The sequence below is a fragment of the Rhea pennata genome, chromosome 1, assembly GCF_028389875.1.
Source record: "Rhea pennata isolate bPtePen1 chromosome 1, bPtePen1.pri, whole genome shotgun sequence".
Lineage (NCBI taxonomy): Eukaryota > Metazoa > Chordata > Aves > Rheiformes > Rheidae > Rhea > Rhea pennata.
The window spans coordinates 118,535,230-118,556,909 of record NC_084663.1 but is presented as its reverse complement, the minus strand read 5'-3'; the positions used below and the strand labels follow the sequence as shown (position 1 = coordinate 118,556,909).

The following is a 21,680-nucleotide window of genomic DNA, read 5'->3' as shown; positions in this document are numbered from 1 at the left end:
AAAAATGAAGTGACAGAAGCGCTACAACTCCAGTGAGGCTGTCCAGTATTTTAAGCACATCTCTGCCCTCATGTATGCAAATATCCCTCTTTTCAGTCCTGCAAACCCATAGATGAGTGACGTCAAAGCTCTAAGACTTGCTGAGAAAAAACTGAGATGGTTGGCGAGTTTAAAAATATATAGTTATTAAAAAAGAAAAACTGAATGCATTAGCCTTGCTTTGTATCCCTTCAGTCATTCTTTTAAAAGATCTGAATAAGAGACTGTAGCCTACTCTTTCTTTCAGAGCTCCAGGCAGACTTAATAGTCTTAGTCTGCCCCTTCCCCCAGAGGTTATTCTTCTACACTCTCCTCAAGCATGAATAGGAGGTCAAAGCACCTTGCTCAAAGGTTTGTTGTGCTGCTGCACCACTCTGTACCATTATTCAGACAGGGTCAAAGCCAGGCAAAGTCTGGCTGACAAGATCATGAATGCTAGAGCAATTTAAAATTATGGCAAAATATACAGAAGCCCAACATGAACATTTACGGAGAGAAAATACTTAAGTGTTTTAGACAACATTGAAATATTACAGACAGTTAGTTCAGCACAGGCTTTAGTGATGAATAAAGTTGACAACATAATTACAGATACTTCATAGTCTGCAGTTTACAGATACCTTAGTACAAATTTCAACAAATTTCAAATTAACATAGAATTAAGTTATCAGCAGCTGATACTCACTCATCAAATCCTTAAACATAGTTTTCTCATGTGTTAGAAGATGATCAATAATGGATCTCCAACTGGATAAAACATGAAAAGAATCATATAACAAGATAGATTAATCACAGAAAAGATTTTGGTCAAACATTTCATACAAGGAAACAGTTTCCAAACTGTATTCAATATGCAGACTTTTATATGTTTTGAACATATACTGCATTCTATGCTCTTCGGCTCTATTAAATGCAATTCCCAAATTACTAAGGGGAGATCAACATAAAACAAGTTTATTCTTCTGCACAGTAATGCACATGTAAGTACTTATATTTAGTAGAATTAGTTGTTGGGTCCTACTTTTAACGTTATCATATTCTGTAGTAAAGCACAACACAATTTTTTCAATGTTAGTCCAGTCTCTTTTAAAGCCTTTCTTTGCAAATTCAGAATAAAATCAGAGTACTATAATCTCATGGCTTACTGAGTGCATGAAGTGTCCATTTGGAAAAAAGCTGGATCCATATACAGCTCAAGAACTTCTTTTTTCCAGGCTCGCTTGGTATAGGCATATCCACTCAATGAGCTGAGCAACTGAGCACCAGCACGAAAGCTAGGAATGTTGTAGGCACTGGGAAAAAAAAGAATAATAATGATATAAATGTGTATTTTTTTTTAATTAAACGTATGTAGCCAGAAAGTAAACTGGGTTTCCCAGAACTTCTGGATAAATTCCCTCAGTAATACGCTATGTTTATATTAGCTCGTAACGCAGTGCAGTAAGAGATCAGTAGATTAAAGCAGTTTGTGCAAAAGCTCATCCCATTTACAGTATTTTGTGCAGATACACATCCCGTTCTCCTCATTTGGAGAATTAATTTCAGTTTGAATGTACTACAGCACAACACTGCACGTCTTCCATATAGATGTGGTTCAAAAACTTTCTCAAAAGGAAGTTTCCTACAAGCTTTTGCATCTTTTGTCAGCAGGCCCCTCTCTGCAGATTTGTCTGTCATTCAGATAACACTGGTGTGTATAAAGTCTCGCACAAGCTCTAGTATTGCTTCTCCTGTTGCTGCTCCGTGTCCTATCCCGCTCTGAATTTGGGTAACACGCTTTGTGAGGCGCAGCAGGGCAGCAGTGAGAAGCTTAAGCCTAAAGTAGCAGGAATAAGGAAGGAAGGACCCTGACACTTTGGTTTCCACGAGGACACAGAGCCAAACGGCTTCCTGGGAATCCTTACTACAGTGACTGTTGCTGAGCAGAGGTTTCAGGCCTGGGGGAAGAGCCCAGACTAGCAGGAATGTGTTGTCCTTGAGGCATGGGAAGAATAGCATTGGGTGCAGGTACTCATGAGGGTCATCATGAGCTGGCACCACGCACTCACACAAGATTTCAGCAGCCCCTACATATTCAAGAGGAAAGCTACTGCCTTTTTTTGGAGCTCTGCACCTTAACTCCTGCAATCTGGGAAGGGCAGAGGCAAGCAGATGGGCTCAAAGGTTATTTTCTAACTGCTGAGCAGCACGTGCAAATGACATCAGTTTTGGCTGCATAAATTGCAAAGACTGCTGGCCTTGCTAGGGCAACACTAGAGAACTATCAAGGGAGAGCTGTAGGCATCTCAGCAACTTTATCAGGACTCCTGATGTTCATTTCTACTGAACAGTCAGTCTTAGGTTGAAATGGATGGTAGTATCTTTTTTTTGCAAGAAAAAATAGGCTGTTTGAATCTCTATTTACATTGCAGAAGCTGCCACTTATCCCCTGCACCAGTTCACAAGGCCACATCCTGACAGCAACGGCACCCGTGCCAGTTTTAACCACGCTGTTTCCGCACACAAGGCAGAGACGGAATGAGTGGCTCGCTGCCATTGCAAGCTGGCAGGCCCAGGACAGCAGCAAGATACCAGCACTCTCAGGAACTGTTTCAGTGGCAGCTGTGTGCACAGTTCTCCATGCCTGATGCAAACACTGGGAACACTGAATGCATGCCTGGGATGGTATATGTCCCAGGCAACAAGGGTGACAAACATACCATAGATGAAGGAGCTGACTGATTTGGGGAGTGGAGGAAGCAGGCTGAAAACACTGTACCAGCTCCAATGGAAAAGGTACCAACATGACAACTAAAAAGAAACAGTTTCCCAAAATTTCTCTCTATCATTTTTGATCCATCCCTCTTGAGAGCGTGGAAATGCTGTCATACCCTGATACACCCTGAGGTATGCTAGCTTTACTTGCTCACTCCCCAGTGATGCTCTACCTGTCTTTAGACATCCTCGGTTACTCTGATTATGTCTTCCTTGACCCTCTACACTCTTTTTTGCTCTTTATAGCATACTTGCTGGTGATTTTGACAGATATATTTAGATATCTGTTGGGATAATTCCCCTCCCCCCTTTTTGCTAAGCTGTGGTTGATGCTCTCCCAAGCCTTGGTATAAACTGGTCTGTTCAGGAAAACACAGCAGCTAGGAGAAGGAGAAGCTTAATAATGGCTACCATAGCAGCAGCCGTAACACAGGAAAATAGGACTGGCAAGGAACGGGGCGGATTGCTTGCTGCCACTTGGCAGAGAGCTGCTAGAGAAAGGAGAACTTAGTTTCTAGGATATCTGTGAGCAGAAGCCGGGAGAAAGACGGGGGGGGGGGGGGAAGCATGAGGCACGATCAGCTGAAAGGCAGGATCAGCTGAAAAGGCACTGGAGAATGGAAAGGAAACCTTCACAGCAAGAAATTTTTTTCTTCTGCCTCCTCCTGCCACTATGGGAAAAGTGCTATACTGTACTGCTGTCAGAGGATATCACACATCTCCTAGGCTTCTAGCTGAAAAACTAGGCAGAGTTTGGGGAGGGACTGCAATCTTCCCATCTCACAATGGGTCTTGTGACCAGCCCAGTGCCTTGCTGTCCCATCCCACAGCTTGGCCCCATTTCCAAACATAAATACAAAGGGGAGCCTTAAGGAAAGGCCAAAACCCTAGATGGGAGGAGCACCCATAGCTAAACAGGAACTGACCACCATATAGATGAAACAACAAAATGTTTCAGTTCCTGGGGAAAACATGGTTCATACCTTATAAGAATGGAAACAGGGAAGCAGGGGAGAGAAGGAATAACACTTATGTTCTCTTGTGGGCCAATGGAGTCCATAGGAAGACAAAATTAATAAATTTGGCTAATGTGGCCCAACTAGCACACTTGTGGGAGTGAAGAGGTCAGGAGAGGCCCTTACAGCCTCCATGTCAATAGTCTCTTATTGCACCTCACCCTCCAACCTGACTGGTGCACGTGGGTGGGAAGTCTGCAGACTGCCCGCACACCAGCCACGACAGGATACTGAGGTCAGCCCTCAGCAGCAGGCAAAGCTTCTTCCTCCAGCCAGTTGCCCAGCAACTATAGACAGGGGATACCCACAGCCAGACCTCCTGCAGGGGCTGCCACTCCTACCTCTTCAGAGCCTCCTATTTCTGAGTGTTGCTGGCCTGGTATCAAATGGGCCATGTCAGCCCTGCTGAGCGTTCTGTAAGAGCCTTTCTACCACGTTTCTATTATCTTTCTTCCTCTGCAGTGCTGTTTTGGCCCTTGGGTGCTCCAAGATAGCCCCTTAGGGTACATATTGCCTCCTGCCCACAGTGGGAACAAGATAGAGGGACATCCACTGCAACTCCCGTCTCACTATTCACTCACAAACCTACAATAAAATGAGTGGAGAGAGGTTATACACATACCTAGGTTTTAACTGACAACTGTGCTCAGGCCAGTTCTGAGAAAGAAAGGGGTCCACGGATGAAAAGTGTCCCTAGACATGCCCCTGTTCAGACCTCCCTGTGGGGTTCAGGGACAGCATGCACTCCTCTAGATACTACTACACAGCGATCCTCAAACTTGAGCTGAAATGGGCTGCAGGCTTGCCTCTCTCCTCCTACTTGCAGATTTCTTCTAGCTCTCTGTAATAGGCACATATCTGCTGTGCTGCTCATCTCTGATTGCTGTCCTAGTCTTCATCCAGACTACTCTGGATGAAACTCTTGCCCACTTTCACAGTGGCTTTCATAGAATCATAGAATCAGTAAGCTTGGAAGGGACCAGCTTTGTTTCTTTGTTACTCTTCTTTCTCAAGAGGCAGAAGAGGTAGGTGTCAAAATGGCAGAAATTGAAAAGCAATAGTAGTAAAGGGCAATGAAAGCAACAGTTTTCAGTAGTGGGGAAAAGCAACGGGGCTGGTGAAGTTGGAAGGGTTTATGTGTCAGAAATGTGGAAGGATGAGGAAGAAGAAGCAGACAGACGCGTATATTGATACATGCAAGGAAGAACTGAGGGCCTGCAGTGGAAAGCAAGCCTATTTGGCCCACAACACAAGAACAGCTTCAGGATATCCCAGGTTTGAATGCCTTCTATTGGCCCATGTGAGGTAGGTACACTCTAGACCTCCTCCTGGCAGCAAGGTCAGGAACTAGTAAGCCCTACTGGGTCACATTTGCAAAGGGGCTTCTGTCTTAATTCCCTCCAAAAGGATTTTAGTTTGAGCAACAAAACTGCTTGGAGAACTGAACCAACTTATCATAAACAGAGACAATTCAGAGGATTCACTTCACAATCACATTACTGCTCTGATGGATAGCTAATGTAAACATAACCATCAAGTATTATCTTGAAGTCTGGTCATCCATTAGAGGAGACGGAACAGTCAGAAAAACGATTCTAAAAGCATAAAAACACAACTCATTTCAGAACATGGCAATGAGTCTATCTCCAATAGCTCTGTCTCTTTAGCAAAATACAGATTCAAAGCAGGCAGTTAGCTCTCTCACTGGGAGCTGTAGCACTGACAAGTCTCTAGACACCAATCGTGATTTAGGAGTGCAACTCTCTTTCAGGGTAGTTGTTCCACAAATGTTTGGTATGACAGAGTTGACAGATCACTCTTAGTGGTCTATGCTGAAAAGAGATCTGGTATTATTAGCATTCGCTTCCTGCATATACTGGATACATTCCCAAACGGAAAGATTTGTATTATCCTACTGTAGAGGATGGCTCATCATTCAATATGCAAGATCACAGACGACTAAGGCACAGAACACATCTTGGAATAACAGTCATAGAATAACTGACAATCTCAGTGACTTCATGTATGAGTAGCTTGTCAAAACAATTATTACAAACTCCTACCAGCAAGGAGTTCTCACTGCCTATGCTCTTCCAACTGGGAGGTATATGTTTGTGAGCAGCAAGGAGAGGGAAAAGAGCAATCCCAGGGGTTTATTTTAGCTTACTGTGCCTAGCTCCCTAGACCTTCTACAGTGAGTGCAGGGAGACGCTCTTCCTGAGTGTGATTCGACAGTTTTCTCTGACACTGGAGATTATAGGGCTAAGGCTCATAGAGGAAGTTTCCCTTTTTGGGGAAAACTTACATTTGATAATGGAACTACTGAGGGACTTGCCTGTCCCATGGAGTTAATGACTAAATTAGAAAATTATTTAGATGAAGTTTTGTACATCTAGTCTCCAAACCTAACTGTTCCCCTTAATTATTACACTCATGAGCAGAAGGAAAAGAAAACAAAGACAAGTCTTACAGTATGCTCAAAAAGTCAGACTTAAGAAAAGGCACAAGAGAAATCACCTGTGGTTGCGTAGATAAGGAAATACATAATAAAGCAAACGTGAAATCAATGGCACAGCTTTCTCCTTCTCATCACTCCGGTAAACCATGTCCAAGAGAGAAGCAAGAACCTTAAAAATGAAAAGAATGTCTTATTAAATCTACAGTAGGTATTTCTGAGAAAAGGACAGAGCATGTCATATTTCAGGATAGTATGTGTGTGTGCAGAGGATGTCTAACTAAAGATTTAAGCTCCTGTTTAATCTAATAGGAAAATCTAATGTATTCCCCTGCTCAACAATAGCAATTAATAACCACCCAATAGATGAGAGCAGCAACTACAATCTGGTTCCTACTTACTTCTGCAAGGAGTGAGAGAGCTTGGACACTGTATATTGAAGGAGCAGATGCAGAAACCATTGAAGATGGTGTCACTGATGTATCTATAAGAAATGAAATCATCTACTTTGCACTTCAGACAAAACATGTTTAAACTTTGCTGTTTGCCAATTTTCTTCCTAAGCAGAACTGTTATTTGCATATTGGTATTACAATGATATGCTTCTGGGGATCTTGCCAGGATGACATACCTCATGCCCCATGCTGTTCTTTCCCAGGTATTGCATGCATCTGCAGCAAGTTTTCTTCTGTATTATACAGAATCTGCAGATATTTATTAATTCTGCTTAGGCTGGCACTGTTAGTGGAGTACAATGCATATTTTTTATTTTACTTTATATCTGAATTACTTCCTTCTCACAAGGACTACACACTCTCTAACACCTTGTACTTTTCAGTTAACTTAAGCAGCACATATAAAGTAGCAGAAGATCAGACAAAACCATGTTACCATTCACATCTTCAGTGTTGAATTCATCTGGTGAAATCTGAGGTTGAGCTTTCACCTCTAAATTCCGGCTCAGCCAGCTAGTCTGTTCCAGAGAAGAACCAGCAATTGTCCCTACAGCCTCCAAGATTTTTTGGGTCACCTCCTATAATGTAACCAGACAATCTGGCATCAGAAGAAAGCTACCATCACCTGGTCAATCCAGTAAAGTCACTTTTATATGCAACTTGTCAGTATGTTCTAAAGCAGGCACTTTTATGCCTATCTTAGAAACATAAATACATCTCTAATCTGTGCTCTCAAGATAACACACTACTGCTCACTTCAAATAAAAGTGGACAAGAAAACAGAAAGCAGGAAAAAACATCAGGTTAGATTATTAAGAAGATTCTAGTTATGATTTTGCACACAAGCCATTACCACTAATATACTGTCTATTCAGCATCAGTCCCATTACATTGTATGTGTATTAGCTGTCACCAGTCAAAGACACGATCTGACTTGTTCAGCCCTTCAGAAATGGTGTACCAATGTCTGTATTGTTTTGAATATTGTTTTCAGACAATGCAGCTATTCACTTTTTTCTTCCTTTTATACTGGGAGACCATTGTGTCAGAAGAATGCTCAGTTTTATTTTCTGGGAATCCACCTGATCATATTTCAGTCTTTATATCAGTGTTAGTAGCATCAAACTATATGCAGGACTTCATATTTTAACACATTGCATTCTCACTGAAATAAAAAAACTGGTAATTCTAGGGAAAAGTAGCCCCAAGTATCCAGCTAAAAGCAGAGGTCATTTGTAAAGAGGCTATAAGATGGCAAAATAGTATTTTTATTGTGATTGTCATTTTACTGGCCAGTCTCTGAAGCAGAAGTGTAGATTCATTTTCTCTGTTGGCATACAAAAGTACTATAACCATAACACTATCTCACCTCATTGCACTATGCTGGCTCAGAGCCAACACTGCACACATGTGGGTAGTGCTTAAACTGTTCTGGTGAAAGCATGATCAACAAAGGAAGAGAATCCTGTTCTCCACCCCTTCTTTACATAAAAGGTGAGCTGACAGTCATTCACATTGCCAAGCCCAGCTATGAGCTTTAAGGATAACTATGCTACTAATTTCCCTAGATAGTTCTGTGGTTTCAGTACTTACATATATGATATGAACTCATGATATCATGCTTTCATTATGATTTAAACACAGAAAAATTATAAAAAATGCCCAGAGAAAACAGCTTTGAACACTCCAGAGCTACCACTGATTTCACATATTTTTGGCAAAATTTTGTTAGAGACATTCTGTGCATCAAGTCTCTTATATTTGTCTCTCTCATATTTATCAGGTCTAAGCCACAACATTTGGATGCACATTCACATGTTCTGAAAGCACAGGTGAATTCAGATACTAAGTATGGATCATACCATCTCTACTTTCAGTTCATTAATCTGGTACTGTAAATCTAAGTAGAAGACCAAAGTATACATGTATACACTGTACCTGCAAGTCTTTTTGGTCTTTTTTGTTTTCCAGAGTAGGTGTTCTAGTCACAAAGTCATTCAGAATACTGTGGGAACATAATTCACTTCAAGTTAGTAACTGGTCAGGTCTACTCAATGTACCTATAAACCTTATTCTCTCTTACGTTGTACCTGAGAAGCAGAAAGTGTCCAGGAGGAGCCAAATTCAACTGCACAGACTCCTTCAGAAGTCCTAATAAGGACTGGAAGTTCTCCTGCAAGGCTGAAACAGGCAGTCTGAAAAAAAAAACCAAAAAAACAAAAAACCCAAAAAACACAAGTCTGAAGTTAGGGTTCAGAGACCTCTCCCCAAACACACACACAAAACCCAAAAGATCCACAACCCATACATGTAACTTTGTGATTCTAAAAGCTTCCACCAAGGCTAGTCTTTTAGATCCTGTCCCTTCCCAACTGATTCAAAAGTGTGGCAAATATCTGCTGGCAGCACAGGCATATGCTGCATACATCAGTACAAGCTAGCAGCATGTGCTGCTATGCCCATGTCCACCAGCACTGTAAAACTGGTGGGTCTTCAAGGAGAATAAAAGGAATAAGCTTAACTAATCCCTCCATTGCATGCCAGCTTACTTTTATCACCCTTGCTTATTGCATAACATATATTGTACAGCTTCCTGTATTCCAGGGCTTCCATATGAAAAAAGTCAATTACATGATGAGTAGTTTTGATCAAAGGATTATTGCCCCTAAGCTGTCTGACTTCTTATGTTTCCAGTGCAGACTAGATTGACAGTAATTCTATTGTATCCTTCTGAGGAGACTGGAAATAAAATTTAGCATTTTCTATTCACTCCTCTGACAACACAGAGAGGATAAGGGAGAGAAATATCGTAAGAACCTATACAAGTGTCTTGCTAATGAGATGAACTGTTTGAAATACGTTGCTCACTATTACTATGAAATGTGACTTTCCAACAGGCATTATCAACAGATCTATGGAACATAATGACAGATCCCAGTTATTTTGTGCCTGTCACTTAGTAATGAAGTGGCAATAACGACTCCCAACATTAAGGTGTTCTGTGCCACAGCACCACAAAGATCAAAGTAAAACTAAAACAGTAATGCTAATTCTTACCGTAACATTTAGGGTAAAACAGAAAATCCTTTTCTATAATCACTGAATTACCTTTGAATGAAAGCATAACTGAACTGCAGCACCGGAATATCTACAAGAGAAGATTTCTGAAAGACAAAAGCAAAAATGTAATTATTCACCCTCAAATATAAGACCAAATTGTTCAGTACTTATGTTAGATGAGAAGTCTAGATGCCTTCTTAGATGCCATTTGTACTCTCAATAGGCAACCAACTATAATACCACCATTTATACAGCAGTGTGAGGGAGTTCAGCTTTTTTAAACAGAGGACCCTCGTTCAGAAGCGGTACATTACTTCTGAATATCCAGTACAGTTCTTCAGAGCTAAATGAGCCTGCAAGGCCATGCATGGCAGCAAAACTGTCTTCCCTGAACGCCAGTCAGAAAATAGCACTGTCAATGTGGAAGACTTTCTAACAGTTCAGCTAAGGGCAAGGATACAGAATGGTGTCACTGAGCTTTACATTTGCAGTAGCTTTATAAAACTTTGTCATCTTCTTCAGTACTGGAGGACTCCACAGTTTTTCATTACCAGCAACTTCTCTAGCAAAATATTCTGAAGAACCTACTTAGTTTGATGGATCTGAACAGAAACCTACATTCTGGAAAACCTACCTTATTAAGGGAAAATAATTCATATTTTTAAAAAATACGTTTTCTTCTAACAGTATTTAAAGACACCCTGAAACAGAACTAGAATAGAATATATTAATAAAATTGAATTATCTTGGCAGTTACCTCTTCGCCTTTGATTTGTGATGGTTTCTTGACTACTTCTTTGACTAGCTGTAATATAGTATCAACTTTCAATGTGTTAAGTGCGCATATCAAGTCCACAAGAATAAGCTGAGATACACTAGCTGCTGGTATAATCTGACAAAAAGAGAAACACAACAGAAAACACTCATACCCTCAGTCAGATACATTACCGTACCAAGCAAAATATGAAGTGATTAGTCTCACAAAAAGCTGTTTTTCAACATGTTAACACTTACGCAAAACTTAAATTAGACAAGTTAAATCAACCACGCAACAATTTTCCATATCAGGATTGTCTTCAACACCTTCATCAAAGCAATTTCAGTGTGCCCAAGTGAAAGCACAAGAGAAAGTCTCTTACTCAGCACCCATGCTGAGTCCTAGGGAATACTGTCTTAAATCTTTCTCTGGAAGTGGAGCTGATCCAAGTTCTTTACTGTAAAATTGGCAAATCATAGTCCTAAGATTATAACCCAATATTAAAGAAAAAGTGGCTATTAGTGTTGAACTGCCACACTGTACTTTTTCTTTGATTACTTCTTTTGGTTTATTTGTATTCCTGATGCTTTGTAAAATTATGTATTAGTAAGAACTTTTTAGATTATTTACTGACTTGCCTGTGTCACTTGTAAAGAAGTTCAGAACAAGACCAGAGTTCAGAACTGATCATATAAATTCAACATTTACATGGCAAAACTAAGTGCGCATACCTTTATTTCACTAAGCAACCCATACCTTCATTTTATTTTGATTTCTATGAGGTTTCTTGCTGTTCCATACTGCTGCAATTGCTGACATCAACTGGATTCCAAGTTGTGCAGTCAGTGGATTCAGAAAGTCTAATATTTTAGTTTTTAATGTCTACAGAGGGGAGGAAAAAAAGATTTATTATCGCTAAACTTTGTAAGGCAAAGGCTGAGTCATACAAGTTTTTATGTTTTTTGGCTATTTTTCCTTTTATAAAGATATTCAGAAAAGACAACAGCAGCAAAAGAATCTTTTTATATGCTTGGCAGTTAGGCTACTTTTGATAATTAGTTCATAAGTTAGTGTTTCTTCCTTAGGAAAGGCAGATATACACTTTGGAAAACAGACTGCAAACAGAAAAACTAACTTCTTGTTATAGTATATTCTCTCTTCTCCTCCAAGTATTTTTCACTACTACAATTTACCAACATCTAAAGGAAAGAAGGCAGAATCTAGTATTTTTATTCCATCAGGTGTTTATAAATTTAACATCAGAAGAATATGCAGACTACTTAAATGAGTAAAGAGAGCTGTTCTGTAATGAACAGAAGGTTAAAAACATCTCAAAGAATGAAAAGGATTTGAAGGATACAAAAGATGTGAGCTTAGAATAGAGTCTTGATCTGCTAAGAGAAGTTAAGAATTTTAACTCTTCTTTAGGAAACTAAGTACTATGTTTATAAAATGATTGAAATATCCTTCCTTTTACAGTTTACTATGTGTTTCAATACATTTTGAAGCCTTTTGTAAGAATCAATGTTTGTAAATTAAAAGACCAAACTAGATGTTTTTCAGATACCAACTATTACTCAGATGCTTAATGGCTCTGAGACAGCTTGCTTGTGGAAAATTAATTTTATTATTTTACTAGGAATCATTAAAAAAAGGAAAAAATAGAGAACTGAACTACTATTAAACATACTAATCTAAATTTAAACAACTGTAGTGGTTCATTAACACAATGATTTTCTCTCCACTGACTTTTAAATGAGGAGACAGGTAGAAGGAACAATGCAAACCTGCTTTTGTAGGCAGACAACTAAGTAACTTCTAAGAGCTTCTCAAAAAATCTTTGTGCCATAATGCTGTTTTGAGGATGGCAAAACTATTCTTATGAACTTTATGTAAAATGCGCGAGTGAGGGAAAGGATGGTAAGAAAGATGTGACATACAGCAGTTTAAAAGAACTCCTACTTTGGTTGCTTTGAAGTAGACTGAAGAAGAGGTTTTAGTTGTTCCAAAGAAGTCAATTGGCCTTTTTTGAGAATCTTCCCTCTTTATAATGCTCCAAAGAAGAGACATAGTGTTAATGATACGCGGCAGTTCTTCCAAAATGGCGTTCCTCGCATTTCTCAGGTTTGCATGTTCAGCTACACATGATGACTAGAAAAACAAAAATACTAATATTAAAATAATGCACTGCAGACTCACCGCTCCTTTTCTGTAATTAGGAGCATCTTTTAGAATGACAGCTTTAAAAATAATTCAGCTGTTATATTTCTGAATTATACTGCTACAACAAGAATTTTCTGATCACTATTTTGGCATAGAGAGAATCAGTTTGTCGGGAAATTGTCGGGAAATTGTATATTAGGATAACATCCTTTTGTTATGTTACTGGGACAAATAAAAAAACATAGAGAAAGCATGTTATCACTATCTGCCCAACTCAAAAAAAAAAACAAAAGACACTTATTGACAGAGCAACTGTAAATAAGCTGCACAAGATTAATACGTGCATGACCCAGATCATCTTAAACTTCTTATGCTTAAAACTAACCTTGCTTGCTTCCAGTAAAAAATGAAGTTCAGTCCCACTCTTTATATATTCACTTAGTTCTCTTCTTCTGGTATGCAATTAGGATTCTCTAAGGTTACCTTTCTTGTATCAGCTCCCTCTTACTACTTATATTCACTTCTGAGCAATACATGTGTGCACACTGTGATGAACTTGTGCCAAGTTACTGAGAAAGTGGTGGACATTAAGCAGTTACCTTTTTAGTTTGATTAGGGTGATCCAGAAGGCAAAAGTGACCAATTGTTGTCAGACCTTCCAAAAGGGTTAATGGGTAATCAGGTGTAACATTTTCTCTTTTGGAAGTTAAGCTTTGGAGAAAAATAGTAAAAAAAAAAAAAAAAAAAAAAAAAAAAAAAAAATGCTTAACAGGTCAAGAGGTTATCATCTCCAATAGAGATCTGCTTCTATTCAATAGTTAAAGGAATACTGGAAAGGCCAGACAGTACTACCAAGACAGAGGATTCAGAAACTATGCTTGGATAACCCCATTTCCTTGTCTAGATCTTTTAAAACATTATTCTCCACCCCACCAGAAATCTTTGACATCTATGCATTTTTTCCATATTCCTTTTCCTTACTGCCTGTACTGGAGAGTAATACTGTATTTTTCTTTTCCAGGGTCTCTCTTCCCAGTAGGTCCTGCAAAACTCAAGCCTTTTCAAAACCAGGAACTTCTTTTCCCTGGGACAGCAGACAGAAGGGGACAGGAAATATCACAGCATTCTTGCTGCTGGTCCCCTTTCCTTCCTCATCTAACTGCAATGAGCCTTGCTGCAAAAACACATCCTCCATGTTGGTCTATGGCAAGAGACAGACACCTGCATAGCAGCAGAGTTTGAAGACCAAACTTTGGGAGCCACCGCGCTAAACAGAATAACTTAATGTGTACTACCCTGTAATAAGGGGAAATAAAAATATACTTAAAAAGGCTTCAGCATAACAAATCCCACACCGCAGACTCTTACCTTGCTGATGTTTTCACAGATGTCTTCACAGTTTCATTTTCATACTGTTTGACAAGCTCATCCAGGTTTTTACATATCTGTACAACAAATGGTGCCACTGTCCAGCCTAAGGACCTCCCAAAATAGGGCAGGGAACATGTAACTAAGCCTACCCAAGTGGGATGCATCCCATGACCATACTCTGGTTGCAAGCCTCTAACAACAGCAGAAACAAACAATCCCTGTGAAGTTATCGGATGCGGATAGATATACTGCATTGCACCGATGGCCTGCTGGAAATTAAGAGCCTGCTGCCATTCCTTAGAGAGGTCTGGTTGATTCTCCTGCTCCTCGTGAGTCTGCCCAAGATGGTGCTCTAAGACAATCAATACCTGCAAAAGCTTCAGCAACTCAATCTGGAGTGGGTGTTCGCTCCATATCTGATCACGCCCAAAGTTGATTAGGATCTCTTCAAAGAGTTCTTCTTCACAAACATTATTAACCGCATCTGCCATAAGTAGTTCATACCGTTTCTGACTTGTGTACATAGATGCAGATAAAGAAAGAAGAACAAACTCTTGAATTTTGCACCTTTCTAGCAAATTGTGTATGAACTCCAGATTCTTATTCTCTGCCGACTTTGCCACATTAGCCAGCTGGGTCATCATTCTAATCAGGACTTCCACACTTTTTACCTGAACATCTCTGTTGCCAAGCACATCTCTGTGCGTGACCTTCAAGTAGCATGGATAATATGAGCGCAGAAAACTCAGACAAAGATAAGTAAGCAATTCTATTAGGAGAGAATGGGGACACATGGTTGGGGACTGAGTCTGAAGCTTGCCGTAGAAACTTTGTCCTACAAGAGCTTCCTGATGGCGAGCTAAAAGATTGTAAATGAGGTTCAAATGTGCTGTGGAGCTAGTATCCATGCTAGTACTAGCTACAGCTTCAATAAATTCTTTGGGGTTTGTTTTGAGTACTGCCTCCAGAACAGAAAAAGCATACAATACCCTCCTGGAATCATAAGGCTGCAAATATAACAGCATATGTTTGAACAAAGTCTCAATCATCTCCTGTTTTTCTTTCTGCTGCTTGAGCAACCTAGAATTGGTAATTTCCTGGAGCTCCAAATCTACTTCCTCATCACTTGACAAAGATTCTGATGCCTGAGTTCTTTCAGAGTCAGCACGCACAAGATTTAGTGCTACACTGGATATGGAGCTGTCAGGGAGGAATGCATTGAGGGAACTTGCATGCTTTGTGATCTCTTTGTAATCCACTGCAGCACTATCCTTTTCCTCATTGGTCACTTCTTGTAGCTCCAGAGAAGGAGAAAAAGAGGAGGTATTTTCACTATCATGGCCTGTGCTGGTGTCAGCTGATTCTGTGTGCTCACTATTATCTTGCTCACCATCTGCCTCATGTGAAGCTACTGGATTACAAGAGGTATCATTTTCAGATTCTTCAGTTTTTAACTGGGGCTTTTCTGGATCTTTTTCCACTTCTGCCCAAATAGCTTCTCTATCCACAGTAGTGAACTGGCTCAATGGAAGGTTTTCCTCAGAATTGCTCTCAGATGCACCAACTGACTCTTTCAAAGAGACCTTCTTCTTGTAAAGCCAGTCATGTATATCTTCTGGAAGAAAACAAAAAACCCAACACATTCAAAAAAAAATGTATAACTGGCCATTACACAGAACATGCTCTATACTGAATTAACCAGTTTAAGAGAAATAACAACAATGATCAAGTAGCACATCTGCCCTATTTTGCTGTTAACTGTAATGAATAGAGGAAGAAAAAATCCAGCTTCTCCCACCCCCAAAAAAAGTCTTTCCTCAAAAAACAAAACAAAACAAAACAAAACAAGTAGTGGAACAATACTAACCTACTCCAATTGTAATAGAACAGGATCAAAACACAAAGTAAGTGTTGTTTCTCTTGTACTATGATGAGTCAGATGTGACTTTTTTTTTTAATGTTTCCTGAACACAGAAAGTTTGAGATCAGTAAGGATGTGATTAGGGTAATTAACTCTTAAAAATAAAAACAAAAGAAACCGAAACACTCACTTATTTTTTCCTCTCTAATTACATGCAGCAGAACTAAGAAGGAATATATTAGCTCCATGTTTGCATAGCATCTAATAATAAATGGCTCTCTTTGGATACTGGAAATGTCTGTTGTCTAATTACTTGCCAATCAAAACAGAAAAACAATTATGGAAGCAGACAAGTTAACAGCCATGAGCACAGAAGTTTCTTTTACACAGAACTACTGGCCACTTCCGTGCTTCATGATCTGCTCCAGGAAACAACCTTGGTTCTTTGGATAAACTGGTGCAGGGTGTCTCATATCCACATCACTTCCAGCAATCCCCAACCTGAATGGATCTGCCAGCCTTCACAGGACCTTGCACTCAGAGTATACAACCTGGCTCCATATATATCCCAGTTTTCTTCAGCTACTCCTCCACAGGCCTCTGCCACACCACTTGTCTGTTCCACATCTGTCACATATCCATATGTAGCTCATAAGAGTTCTCATTATGGGTCTTAAAACAGACATTTACCTTCCACCTGCCAAATTTAGCCCCTCAAGGCAAATATGCCCTACCATGGTGGATGGAAGTCACCTTCAGCTGCAAACACCTCCCCTTGCTTTTACACCCTAGCTCTGGGATACCTCAAATCACATGCCACAAAGACTCAGCTCTCCTCTTGATTCAACATGGATCTCCTTTGAACAAAAACCATTTAATTTTCAGAGGTTAACAAAATTAGATTTTTGTGGAGTATGACCAGAACTGCAAGATGTACCTCAGAGCATCTCCAACTATTTTTTGTAAATGATTCCTCCACGATCACACTAAGAGGCATATACTGAATAAAGAAATCTGGCATGAGGGTGAATGGTCTGCTGGAATAAGACAGGGCAGAGAAAGTATGATTCGTCTGTCCATTCTGTCTACTTGAACAGTTCCTGAATGGACATAGCCACCAAACTGCTCCTAGATTTTGTTTATTTGGAGACCTAGTTTTTGGAGAAGGGATCATGTGAACAGTGAACACACATGCAGTGTGGATCATTTGGGGATGGGGATGAGTAGGACAAGATCCCAGAGCAAAGCAGGAGGCACTCCAAACCAACAGTGTAGGTGCAGCCACTGTGACAAAAATGGTCCTTAGGCCTTGAACTAGCATGACTTACTCCTGAACTCTGTTTTAAGCATAACTAAAGGTACTTAGACAAAAAAAGAGATCTATGGAACTGCTGCAAGACAACTCCTTTTATTGGAAGGCCATCACAGTTCAGCAACTACCTTCAGGGAGTGTTCAGGAGTATGTCATGCTACATCGGCAGTTACAGTTTCAGTCTAAGAACAGTTTTACCTGCTGAATTTTTCTGTTTGATGTAGTGGATGGAGGTGCGCTGTGTCTTTGGATGAAGCAGCAGCAGCAGGACTGGTTCAAGAATCCGTGCAACATCATTAAGTGAAAGAGCACGGATCAGCCAGCCCTGTGCTGCAGCACCAATTGCGCCATCTGAACAATTGAGACTGTCCAGTACCACAAACAGAGACCTGAATGGAGAAATCAGAACGAAGAAGTACAATTGAAAGTCCTAAAAAGGTTAATGCAAACAACAAAATAGTGGTAGGGAACAGACAGCATGTTAAAACAATGTTCTTTTAGTGTGTGTTCAAGCAAGCACTGGACAATGGCTCATATCTGCTAACAGTAACTTCATTATGTCCAGCATTTTCCTGAGTTGTATTCAAGTATGCATGCATTTGTAGAAGCAAGGCCATACATACACATTCACAATCTAGAACAAGAGTATATTTTAAAAGTTTTTCTACGTGTTTAGAAAGAACTTTACTACTTCTGTCCCATTTTTGAAAAAGGTTATTATCTTGCAACTAGGAACTCATTCAAGACTAAAATTGTTTTTTGGTGCAAATAGCTGGTTCTAGGTTTTATTTTCTTTGGAAAAAATCCAACCTAATCCATCAAGAGAAAAAACGCCTACTATGCAGAAATCTATCAGTACACAAACTACTTTTCATATATGAAGTTGTTTCTATTCTTACAGGAACTTCCTCCAGACAAGAAATAAAGCTATTAAGTGTGCTATGCACACAGAGCAGTCGAAGTCAGTAAATCAAGGAATTTAAAGATCTTCATTTTGCTCTTGTGGCTCTGCAGAGAACTTCTTCCCTTCCCAGAAAAAGGATAACATACCCAAGTATAATATAATGAAATAGATATACACAAGCCTAAGCAAATGGAGATGGAAAATACCTATCAAAGGATCGATTGTGAGAAGTCATTCTGCCGCCCTGGATCTCTCTGGTCAGATGCCACATGACAGAGAATCTGAACAGTGCTTCAAGCCTTGTTCCCTTCACATGAAAACAAGACAAATATTTATTTTTTGCAGCATTCATCACTAGATCAAGTTTTAGCGATTTTAAAAACCTTTAACAGAACAACAGTCATTGTGTAGGTGACTAGCAATCTTTCTTGTGTAGCCTGAGAACACTTCTCTATTTTGCAACAGACTAAAACAACAAAATTCGCATACCCATGAATGAATGCAAAATCAAAACCTATCAGTCACAATGCTTCTACAAGCAGAAAAAGATACATCAGTATTCTAAAAAAGTATTTCAGCACTCTTGTGTATAAACATTTTAGTCTTGGTTTGGAATTAAGAAGGCTTAAAAGTTAGTTGACCAATGGGAAGAGACCGCTATATCAGGCAGCATTTTATTGATAATGTTGCTTGAAAAGTTTGAACAGATATCAAAAATTTTTTTTAAAGTTTAAAAATTACAAGAACAAAGATATGAAGACAATACCTAAAACTGAAGAATACTGTTATGAATTTTATTGTGCAAGGCACTTGCAAATAAAACAAATTATGAAAGAACTGTTCTGTTATTAAACTAGAGAAGTAGCAAAATTAAGAACTTGCTCACTTTAAATATAGCTCAGCCATTATAAGAACTACTAAATACTATAGCAGTCAAAATTATGCTGACATACACATACAAGGTAATGAAATGTTTTGCTGGAATATGAAGTCTAGAAGAATTAACGCAAAGCAAAATGCTCTTTATTGGTTATTGGTAGAGCTGAGTTGTTTGGAAAATATTGACAAAAGACTACAAGCTTTTAGATTTCATAAGATTTAGGCCAAAACTGAAAATGCTCTAGTCTGACTGAACTGTATCCAGTGACTAAATTGAGCAGTAGTCTCGTGATGAATCAGTCACAGGGAACTATAATGGAGAGGACAGAGCATAGGACTTTGAGGAGACAGGGAACATGTGAGAGCAAACTGGACTAGAAGTCAACTGGGGCAGTCTGGGGAGCACTGGAACAACTCTACACTGATGAAGGAGCTTTGGAGAATACAGGACTTACTTTATCATGATCCAAAAGAGCATGGCAGATAATATCTTCACAGATATTTGCTGATGGCGCTAAGCAGTGCAGTCTGTAGAACAGCTCCACACAGGCAATATGATGCTCCCGTGTCTCTTTGTTCAACTGATTCCAGAGCACACAAGCTATTCTCTAGGGAACAATAACAACAACAAATAACATAACTGTCAAATGTTGTTATTTGACTTAAAAGCTTTTTATTACATAAGCACTGAAAGGGATTTCCAAATCTTCTTAGTTTAGCAAAGAGCAAGAATGCAGGTCATAAAATCAGACCTAAAGAATGCAGCTTTCCTACCTTAGGATAACACGTAATTCAGGTGCAAGTGCACCAGAAGTTGAGGAAAGTACTCCTACTTTTTCTGGGTCAAAACTTAACAGATGATATATGAGTAGCTGGAAGCATAGAAACCAAACCAAACTTGGAACCCACCTTCAGACTAACACTAATCTCAATAAATGTTCAGGAGAAGAAAAGTATCTTTGAAGTAGATAAACTCTCATCTGAAACCTTAAAGGGGTATCAAAGTTTTCCAAATGAAGCTTTCAAGCTGATGAAACCTAACCTTCAATTCAGAAATCAACTTGCTCCCCCCGCCAAGAATTTGAGCACAAAACCAATTAGTAATTTTCAAATTGCTAACCACTTTTGAACATCCTACTATAAAGCACATGAATAAGAATACAACTGCTCTCAAGTACTTGTGGAAGAAAAATGGCAAAGGCAGTGCACATCACTATAAAACAGACATTTCCCAATCATTCATGCTAGTAACATTTGCTTCCCTCCCTGCTCCCCAAAAGTAGTGTGTACTTGGGCAGTAAAAACAAGACAACAAAAAAAAGCTTGACACCTGGTAGAAATCTGTTTTCTCTGAGATGAGCTTTAGAACTCCAGGAGCAATGGGAGGAAGGGTGACCATCTGCAGCTTTCCAAAGAAGGGATTGTGGCCAGAAATTTTGTACCTCTTCATTCGATCTTCTATCACAAGTGCCAGGGACTGGGAATGGTTGATCACCTCCAGCAGTGTGGAGATGGACACATTTTGAACGTAGCAGTCATTTACACAACAGCAAATCGTCATTAGGGACTTCAGCCACAGAGGGAAGCTGGCATCACAACCTCAGAAGGTAAGTGAAAAAAACATTTTGGAATAATCTAAAGGTTAGGGTCATATCTCCAAAATTTCTTCAAGCAAGCTTACAGGACCAAAAGACAAAATGAAGTCCCTGAACTCAACTTTGATTCTATCATAAAGATCTCTTACTTCAGAAGGACTCTTCTCAAAGCAAGTTATACTTTTTACTCTATGACTCCTAGCAGAAAGCTCTTACAGGACCTCAGTATTTCAATAGTTAGTGGATTTCTACTTTCAAATTTGTTTATTTACAGCTAGTTTTTACAGCTGCTATTCTCATTATCAAAAATAATGAGAAAGGTCTGCTAAGCTAAAGAGGCTATTTGGGGTAGCACTGAAGCATATCATTTCAATAACCAAGAAGCACTCAAGGAACAGATAGAGCTAGCATCAAGTCAAGCCACTGCTGCCTTTCCTGAATGAATAATCCGATATAGTTTTATTTATGCCTAGCTGGAGACATTCTCCAGTATGAGTTCATACCTCTGGCTTCAAAGCCAAATGTTTTAACTGCTTTGCCACTGAAGCAAACTGAACACAATTCATTCTCCACACTAGACATCTTCTGTAGATGATATTCAAACCAGTCCATCATCAAAGGTTCTCTTCTTTGGCTTCAGACTTTTACTGCCCTTTTTGGGCTGTGCAGTAGAAAATAATTCTGAAAACAAGCTTCTATATCCTAAGAGGATACTCCAAAAACTCACAAAATTATGAAAGCAAGTATAGCTCCATTACTGACCACATGAAAAGCTCTGCAAATATGCAAAAGTATCAATATCAAGCAGACCACTCACCTGTGCAGCTGACAAGAGTATCATCACTTTACTAATTAAGACGGCAGAAATCCATACTGAGGTCAGAAAGAGAATTCAAATTTCTAGTTTCCCAATTCTCCATTCACTGCAAACCTATCCTGCCAACTAGCCTTCAGGCTGATTATTGCTCCTGCTGAAGCTAATGAACTTGAATTCCCAGAACAGGCCCTCCAATTAGACAGAGGGTTAGGAAAGAGTTGTTTTACTTCTGCTATTGTTTA

At 39.5% G+C, this 21,680-nt stretch overlaps 1 protein-coding gene across 3 annotated transcripts in view; it reads right to left on the bottom strand.

Annotated features, from left to right (window-relative positions):
• DOP1B (DOP1 leucine zipper like protein B) overlaps nucleotides 1–21,680 on the bottom strand; it is a 48,679-nt gene that overhangs the window by 4,305 nt on the left and 22,694 nt on the right. For all 3 annotated transcript variants that reach the window (XM_062598772.1, XM_062598784.1, XM_062598778.1), the window contains exons 14-30: nucleotides 20,357–20,625; nucleotides 19,482–19,634; nucleotides 18,354–18,454; nucleotides 17,442–17,632; nucleotides 14,068–15,685; nucleotides 13,299–13,410; nucleotides 12,499–12,687; nucleotides 11,293–11,418; nucleotides 10,537–10,671; nucleotides 9,828–9,883; nucleotides 8,810–8,914; nucleotides 8,658–8,724; nucleotides 7,156–7,297; nucleotides 6,666–6,748; nucleotides 6,327–6,436; nucleotides 1,185–1,331; nucleotides 725–786 (exon numbers count right to left, since the gene is read on the bottom strand). In XM_062598772.1, the coding sequence (XP_062454756.1) occupies nucleotides 725–786; nucleotides 1,185–1,331; nucleotides 6,327–6,436; nucleotides 6,666–6,748; nucleotides 7,156–7,297; nucleotides 8,658–8,724; nucleotides 8,810–8,914; nucleotides 9,828–9,883; nucleotides 10,537–10,671; nucleotides 11,293–11,418; nucleotides 12,499–12,687; nucleotides 13,299–13,410; nucleotides 14,068–15,685; nucleotides 17,442–17,632; nucleotides 18,354–18,454; nucleotides 19,482–19,634; nucleotides 20,357–20,625 (3,666 nt within the window). The remainder of the gene's footprint in view (nucleotides 1–724; nucleotides 787–1,184; nucleotides 1,332–6,326; nucleotides 6,437–6,665; nucleotides 6,749–7,155; nucleotides 7,298–8,657; nucleotides 8,725–8,809; nucleotides 8,915–9,827; nucleotides 9,884–10,536; nucleotides 10,672–11,292; nucleotides 11,419–12,498; nucleotides 12,688–13,298; nucleotides 13,411–14,067; nucleotides 15,686–17,441; nucleotides 17,633–18,353; nucleotides 18,455–19,481; nucleotides 19,635–20,356; nucleotides 20,626–21,680) is intronic.